We start from the raw sequence: 9,122 nt of genomic DNA on the forward strand, positions 1-9,122 counted from the left end.
TAATTTTCTGAGCATTTTCTTTTCTGATGCAAAAGTGAAACGGCTAAGAAAATGTAAGAAGTTTCAATAAAACGTCCCTTATCAGTACTTCCTGCGCACTATTCGTCAGTCTGTTGTCTTTTGCAAAGTTTGATGGCACTCCCGGCAGCGAAAGACACAACTGTCCCGCTATATCTGATCTAAACATGCTCTACCCCATTAATTTTTCCCCTAACTTTCTTGCATCCTGTTAATTTTTTACCCAAATATCCAGTATCCTGAAAACCCCTAATAGGGCCTCACTGATGAACTGAGAAAGCTGATCAAGATACACAGATCATAATCTTTTGACTTGATACTGTCTATCGTTTTCCTTTTTTTTTTTTTTTTTTTTTTTTTTTTTAATACACGACCCCCCCCCCCCCCTAGTTAAGACACAGAAATGCGTAAAATGGCTTTAATGTCGGTTACATTTTCACTTCCTACCCACCCTACCCCTACCCGTTGGAATGTGCATTTGTCAAATGTAACGCAATCTGTGGAATAATGGCGGATGCACAACAGATGAAAACAGAACTGAGCTTAAACGAGTTCTTGATGAGAATCCTCGATTAAGAGGAGGATTTTAATGGCTGCTAACAGACTTCTGGGTCAGTTAGGATCTCAGCAAATTGTTAAACTTCTTGTAAACGGCGGCTTATGAGGCGAAAGACAAATAATATTGATAGATGTTATGAAGCGGGCTTCGGAGAGTTGAAATCTGCTTAACCGTGGCGATGTCTGAGAGTGATTTCGTACACTAAGCACCGAAAATGTGGCTGAAACATACTGGAAATATAACATGAGGCATCGTGGAACATCCAGTTGTCGACATGTCGCGAGGTAAGTGGAATGTATCATTATTTTCTCTGTGCATCGTTATTTTCACGTTATTATGCTAATTAGGACGGCGGTCTTTGTTGACAAAAGCACAGCTTAAACTTCTTCTTCTAACATTTTACAGTTTTAACTGCCCCAAAATTTTATTGCATGTTTTTACAGGTGAGACATTGCTCTTTAAGTGGAGGGTAGTTTTGGGATCTCAAGTGATGTACTTTTGGCGATATTTTCCTTTAAACTTCGCCTTTTTTATGGCGCTTCATGAGTAGTCCGAAAGGGAAGAAATTTAAAATTCTGTAGAAAAATCAGGTGATGATCAAATTGCCAAAACAGCCTCTCAATGTAACAAGAAACATTTGCTTGTCTCGACTAAAGTGTTTTTACCCGGATTTAGATCGTTTTCTTTGTATAGCAAATTGTTAAAAATGTGCCCTAAAATGGCCGCTGAAAGCCCTCTTAGAGGGGCAAAACCAAGATGGTGGCCCCAGCGCTAAAATACCAATCGAATTGAACTGAAAGTTATATTTTTGTGAATCACTTATCTAGACCATTCATCTGAGAAAGTTTGAGGAATTTGATTTTTTCTGGTCCAAATGGCCATAGTTGGAAATTACAGAGGGCGCCTCTTAATATCTCTATCCTATTGTTACCGTGGATGGAGGCAGCTCTTGGACATTCTAACATTCATGTAACGAGAATATTCATTTCGACTTGTCATACGCCGTGTTCTTATATGCTACTAGTTCTGGTAGAGTTTCATCTTGTTGCCGTGGCGCTATCGGTTTTCTTTTAAAGCGGGAACGGATTTTGCTAAACTCAAAAGGACACCGACTAGTTAAAGTATGACGAAAATTTGTGCTAAAAGCAAATAAAATTACAGGATTGGATGCTGTGCTGAGCAGAGGAATCAGATAAAAAGAAAACCCTTCCATCAACCTACACTTGTCCTTGATAAAAAGGCCAGGGGAAAACATTTTAAGAACCAAATATGCGAAAAACAGGGAAGACCAGGTAAATAACATAACAACAATGGATTTAAATATCTTCATGATGTTTTGGCTCTGTTGATTCCTTTTTCGTTGCGAGTCACTGCTTCTTGTATTGCATGCTGGGTTCAGCCTTTCTCGCAAAACGCGCATGATGCGAGAGTAAAGAACAATGATGGCAATAAATGGCAAAACTTCGAACAAGACCAGACCAGTCGTGTAAAAGATAATGAGAGCAAAGCCATCCCATTCAAATTTGCAGACTTTTTCTTGACCAACCGTTACTGTCTTGAAGTAGTAGAACATGGGGGTGCAATACGCCATCGAGATCACCCATGTTCCAAGGATTAAAGCTACCCTTAGTTTCCCTGCGATGAACTCGGCTTTCAAGGGGAACACAGTAGCGACGAACCTGTCTGTAGCGATCAATACCAGGCTTAGAACGGATACTATTCCCGATACCATTCCAAAAAATATCGCTACTTTGCATTCAAAAGACGCAAGAGAGCCTTGAAGAAGACTTCCATTGTATGTTATGGTCTCGTCAGTGAGGTACAGCGGCCAGGTAGTAACACAGGCGAGAAAATCAGAAACGGCCATGTTGACGTAATAGAAGTTTGTACTTGTTCTAAGACTTGGAGTTCTGTAGACTGTTTCAATCACCAGTATGTTTCCAATGAGAGCCACTAAGCTGATTATGGCCATGGCGGTCGTGTAGAAAATGGAAACAGCGTATCGGCAGATAGGTTGACCATTGGAGCTGATGTTAGTGGCGTTTTCCATGTTCATGATTTCTTTTAAGCTTTTTCGATGAGTGATTACCTGCAGGAAGATATATATGTACCAGTCAAGAAATGAATTATGACAGATAATTGGCAACACTCCACATTGTAATAGCTTCTTTCCGTGATCGTTTTCTGACGACTTTTGACGCCCGTTGAAAGCTTTGAATGGCTATACATACATTCGCCAGCTTGCACCATTTCTTTAGTCGCCGCTTACGTGACGATGATTACATATAGCCTATTAACCAAGTGCGAGGGCGATACGGACCAGTACGGTCACGAGCAAGCTTTATTGATGAGAAATTTATTGTACAACTTTAATTGTTTAGGAAAAATGCCGCCTTTACGGATTGAAAAAAGAAAAGAAAAAACAAAAACAAAAACCAAAAAACAAAAACAAAGAAACACGCAGCACAAACTCCAATAGAGGATAGACCAGAATTCGAACTTTCCTAGATTTCCCGAATTTCTCTAGAATATTTCAGAAAATAGTTTTCCAAAAGGGTCTTTTCGACGAAATAAAAAAAAAAATCGAATTTCTGGTTTTGTCACAGGATTTTCCATATTTACAGGCAGTGGCTCTTCAAACTATAGCCCCCTTGGTATGGAGAAACATGACTACTCGCAAAGCCCACTAATTAACGGCATATTAAGCGTATGTTATGTATTTCTTTTTTCTTTTTTTCTTTTTTTTTTTCATGAATCGATAGATGGGGGTCTGAAACACTACGTTCCTTTACCTTTTTTTGTCATATAAACAAATATCTTTTGGTGCAACAGAAGACCTTAGACTGTCATGACACTGAAACAAGGTAATCTTCTGCAAACGTAACCTATTTGGCCTGAACGAGTTCACAAACCATTACATTGTTCAATATATACTATACTACTACACTGTCTACATGAGAGGTTGCTGATCTCATCCATTACTCAGTAATATCAAAAATAAGTGAAAGAAAACTTCTATAAAGAACGTGCAAATATTTACTTGAATAATTATCAGAGTTCAAATCTTTGTCAGAGTGTTACTCATTTTCTATAACTATGTCCCTTATCTATTCCAGCTTCTACATTGTAGCTAATGGAAATATTTCATCGTTACATACACTTTGAGGTAAAACTGTCGGTCTTACTCACCAAGACTAGACCAAGGGCTAGGTTTTTGTGCCTGCAAAATTATTCCCTTCTCGTTTTCAACTGATATTTATTCAGCCAATGGAATATGTTTTATTTATGGTGCATGCATGTGTAGGATGAACTTAGCTTGGTAGCTTGAGGTGATACGAAACGAAATAAGTATAAGTATTGCCCAATGACTATTTAGATGTTCGTTACAAGCCCCGCAAGAAAAAAAGTAATTTGTTCTGAGTATAAGAACTAGCAAGTGGTCTACGTATGAACTCTTTGTAAGCAATATTGCGTGATTTTAGCGCGTTTTAGTCTCCTTGAAGGCCTGGAGGCACAATTTCTTTCTAGATCAATTATGGACTAATTTCGAGCGAAAATTTGAAAGACATTGTTAGTTGCAATATAATAACAATATTCAAAACAGACCACTGTCTTCAAATTACATAACAGCAGCATATGGGAATGATCAACTTTAAGTTGTAAACAAATTATTATGATTAATCTTTGGCGTGTGAAAATAGGAAACAAGGACTTAATAGATGACTTTAAAAACACCCGGGATACTAGCCATGCAAAGGTGTTTGCTCTACTTAAGGACGTTCGCGCGAAAATTTTCCATTTTTTTAAATTTATACTGCATTCAGATAATGAGTTACTTGTGTCAGAAGTGCAAAAAAAAAAAAAGAAAAGAAAGAAAAAAAAATTGGGGGTCACCGAATTCGTTTCAGAGATAAAGCGTGTGGAAAACTTCCCTGATTTTGAAAAAATTGGCTCACGTAATTAAACATGGTCGACAGGAGTTTATAGTTAAAAACATCGAAGGTGAACCAACGGAGGCAAACAATATTAGCCATATTTTATAGAAGTGGGTGTGATGTGAAGTTTATATGAAATAATACATATATGAACTGCGGTTGTAGATGATAGTGAAGAATGAACATCGCAGTAAATTTTCCAATTTAAGCAATTGGAAAGAAGAAGCCTGAAAAAATCAGGGCTTCAACGGGATTCGAACCCGTGACCTCCGCGATACCGGTGCGATGCTCTACCAACTGAGCTATGAAGCCACACATTGGGAGCGAGGTCAATTTATTGAGTTCATATCTTCCCGTGAGGAGTGAGATGATGTGAAGTTTATATGAAATAATACATATATGAACTGCGGTTGTAGATGATAGTGAAGAATGATCATCGCAGTAAATTTTCCAATTTAAGCAATTGGAAAGAAGAAGCCTGAAAAAAAAAAAAAAAAAAAAAAACCCTGATTTTTTCAGGCTTCTTCTTTCCAATTGCATACATTGGAAAATTTACTGCGATGATCATTCTTCACTATCATCTACAACCGCAGTTCATATATGAATTATTTCATATAAACTTCACATCATTTCACTTCTCACGGGAAGATATGAACTCAATTAACTGACCTCGCTCCCAATGTGTAGCTTCATAGCTCAGTTGGTAGAGCATCGCACCGGTATCGCGGAGGTCACGGGTTCGAATCCCGTTGAAGCCCTGATTTTTTTCAGGTTTCTTCTTTCCAATTGCTTAAATTGGAAAATTAACTGCGATGATCATTCTTCACTGTCATCTACAACCGCAGTTCATATATGAATTATTTCATATAAACTTCACATCATTTCACTTCTCACGGGAAGATATGAACTCAATTAACTGACCTCGCTCCCAATGTGTAGCTTCATAGCTCAGTTGGTAGAGCATCGCACCGGTATCGCGGAGGTCACGGGTTCGAATCCCGTTGAAGCCCTGATTTTTTTCAGGTTTCTTCTTTCCAATTGCTTAAATTGGAAAATTAACTGCGATGATCATTCTTCACTGTCATCTACAACCGCAGTTCATATATGAATTATTTCATATAAACTTCACATCATTTCACTTCTCACGGGAAGATATGAACTCAATTAACTGACCTCGCTCCCAATGTGTAGCTTCATAGCTCAGTTGGTAGAGCATCGCACCGGTATCGCGGAGGTCACGGGTTCGAATCCCGTTGAAGCCCTGATTTTTTTCAGGTTTCTTCTTTCCAATTGCTTAAATTGGAAAATTAACTGCGATGATCATTCTTCACTGTCATCTACAACCGCAGTTCATATATGAATTATTTCATATAAACTTCACATCATTTCACTTCTCACGGGAAGATATGAACTCAATTAACTGACCTCGCTCCCAATGTGTAGCTTCATAGCTCAGTTGGTAGAGCATCGCACCGGTATCGCGGAGGTCACGGGTTCGAATCCCGTTGAAGCCCTGATTTTTTTCAGGTTTCTTCTTTCCAATTGCTTAAATTGGAAAATTAACTGCGATGATCATTCTTCACTGTCATCTACAACCGCAGTTCATATATGAATTATTTCATATAAACTTCACATCATTTCACTTCTCACGGGAAGATATGAACTCAATTAACTGACCTCGCTCCCAATGTGTAGCTTCATAGCTCAGTTGGTAGAGCATCGCACCGGTATCGCGGAGGTCACGGGTTCGAATCCCGTTGAAGCCCTGATTTTTTTCAGGTTTCTTCTTTCCAATTGCTTAAATTGGAAAATTAACTGCGATGATCATTCTTCACTGTCATCTACAACCGCAGTTCATATATGAATTATTTCATATAAACTTCACATCATTTCACTTCTCACGGGAAGATATGAACTCAATTAACTGACCTCGCTCCCAATGTGTAGCTTCATAGCTCAGTTGGTAGAGCATCGCACCGGTATCGCGGAGGTCACGGGTTCGAATCCCGTTGAAGCCCTGATTTTTTTCAGGTTTCTTCTTTCCAATTGCTTAAATTGGAAAATTAACTGCGATGATCATTCTTCACTGTCATCTACAACCGCAGTTCATATATGAATTATTTCATATAAACTTCACATCATTTCACTTCTCACGGGAAGATATGAACTCAATTAACTGACCTCGCTCCCAATGTGTAGCTTCATAGCTCAGTTGGTAGAGCATCGCACCGGTATCGCGGAGGTCACGGGTTCGAATCCCGTTGAAGCCCTGATTTTTTTCAGGTTTCTTCTTTCCAATTGCTTAAATTGGAAAATTAACTGCGATGATCATTCTTCACTGTCATCTACAACCGCAGTTCATATATGAATTATTTCATATAAACTTCACATCATTTCACTTCTCACGGGAAGATATGAACTCAATTAACTGACCCCGCTCCCAATGTGTAGCTTCATAGCTCAGTTGGTAGAGCATCGCACCGGTATCGCGGAGGTCACGGGTTCGAATCCCGTTGAAGCCCTGATTTTTTTCAGGTTTCTTTTTTCCAATTGCTTAAATTGGAAAATTAACTGCGATGATCATTCTTCACTGTCATCTACAACCGCAGTTCATATATGAATTATTTCATATAAACTTCACATCAGAAGTGGGTGTGTTGTGTAAATAATTCCAAATGTTGCCAATGCTTTCGCAAAACTTAACCCTTTAAAAGGCATTTGAAACCGTTGCACAGATAAACGAAGAGCTAAAAAGAACGGAAGTCGATGGTGCATTTTGCAAAAAAATTCAAACTTCTGATCGATAGATTTTCTTCATTTTTTTCGCTAAACGTAGAAAATCGATAGAGGAAATTATCTATCAAAAGAAAAATAGGGATCACCGAACGTCCAAGATCGTAAAATCCGGGCAAAGTTATAGGCATGGCCATCTGCCCTATCATTGTTCATTTCATTACTTAGCGTGCTCATCGATGCATGACGTGGCGTGTGAATTTGCGTGCGCAGTAAGGATGCGCAGAAACAATTATCGTGAATGTCCTTAATCAATAATCTAAGGAGTTATGTATACATGATGGAGTTGAAAGAGTTGAAGCACTTTCTTTCAATAAGCTAAGTCATACTTGAAGGTTCTTTCCCATACGTACTAAGTTTTCAATATGAACTATGTTATCTGTTTTATCTGTTGCTGTCTCATAAGAGGGGGACATGGGGATTTGCGGTGTTGCGGTATTGATGTTTTTTTAATGCGGTGATGCGGTGAATAAAATCTCAACTTGCGGTGTTGCGGTGATCTCAAACCCTACGGTGTGCGATGTTTGTGTTTTTCACGCCGCGGTGTTCGGTGAAATGAAATTGTTTGCAGTGCTGGAGTTTTTGATTTACCTTTCTCAAACCTGAATTTGACCCAAATTTAGCATGTAAACTTCGTTAATCGAAGCTAATTTATGACATATACGTACCATTGAGGTTAATAATTTATATATATAAAAAAATACAGACCATCACTTTCTAGTCAATCTTCAATATGCTTCGGCTGCCAATCCGAAGTTGTTTTCATTTATACGTAACTTGACAAGTAACTCGACCTCTGCCACCCGGAGCTCAGTGTTCGGTAGATACGTGGAGGAGCGAGGACAGAAACAATGTGTTTATTTTGTGGAAAATTGTTGAGCTATAAAAAGTACTATTTTAAGTGTAGATGAACGAATCATGGCGCTAAAAATACGTATTGCGGTGATGGTGTTTCGTTGACTTTCTTGAGGTGATGCTGTGTTCGTTAATTTTTTTTTTTTTGCGGTGTTGCGGTGTTGCGGTGTTCAGAACCCCCCGATGTCCCCTCTCATAACATTGAAAACATTTACCTTGTACCCTAACAAGATAAATATCATAAAGGCAATATTGGCTTTATTTATTCTAGAAGACGTTTAATAATTATTTCTACTTTTTATGTCACGAATTGCGTAGAGAAAACATTTTATCTTAGAACCATTAAGTGGGGGGAAATAAAGCTGGGAGAAATAATAACAGATAATTGGCAACACCCACATTGTAATAGCTTCTTTACGTGGTTGTTTTCGCTGATGTTTGACGCTGGTTGAAAGCTTTGAATGGCTACACATATATTCGCCAACTTGCACCATTACTTTGGTCCCCGCTTATATGACGATGATTACGTATATCGTATTAGCCGAGTGCGAGGGCGATACTTAGAGAATATCCGCCCGAAGTCTTGACAGTACAAAAAAGACCGAGCGCCATTACGGTCACGAGCAAGCTATATTGATAAGAAATTTATTGTAGGACTTAAATTGTTTAGAAAAAATGCCACCTTTTCGGACTGTAAAAAAGAAAAAGAAAAAAAAGAAAAAAAAAAAAAAAAAAACAGACACACACACACATTCACAAACTCCAATAGCGGATAGACCAGTATTTCTAACTTTCCTAGATTTCACATATTTCTCCAGAATATTTTAGAAAATAGTTCACCAAAAGGGTCTTTTCGACAAAATAAATCGAATTTTTGGTCCTGTCATAGGATTTTCCATATTTACAGGCAGTGGCTCTTAAAACTATAGTTCCTTGGTATGGAGAAACATGACTACTCACAA

The 9,122-nt window shown here is 38.4% G+C and overlaps 1 protein-coding gene across 1 annotated transcript; it reads right to left on the minus strand.

Moving 5' to 3' along the window:
* Positions 1-344: 344 nt before the first annotated feature.
* LOC149103738 (QRFP-like peptide receptor) lies at positions 345-3,142 on the minus strand. Its single transcript, XM_089274107.1, has one exon. The coding sequence runs from the start codon at positions 2,631-2,633 to the stop codon at positions 1,560-1,562; it is 1,074 nt and encodes a 357-aa protein (XP_089130233.1). The 5' UTR covers positions 2,634-3,142; the 3' UTR covers positions 345-1,559.
* Positions 3,143-9,122: the final 5,980 nt, after the last annotated feature.

The sequence above is a fragment of the Orbicella faveolata genome, unplaced genomic scaffold (genome assembly GCF_042242905.1).
Source record: "Orbicella faveolata isolate gen_17 unplaced genomic scaffold, um_ofav_v1 contig_35, whole genome shotgun sequence".
NCBI classification, from domain to species: Eukaryota; Metazoa; Cnidaria; class Anthozoa; order Scleractinia; family Merulinidae; genus Orbicella; species Orbicella faveolata.

Excerpts from the sequence above, each read along its gene's own strand:
- LOC149103738 (XM_089274107.1), bottom strand. The coding sequence starts at position 2,633 with ATGAACATGGAAAACGCCACTAACATCAGCTCCAATGGTCAACCTATC.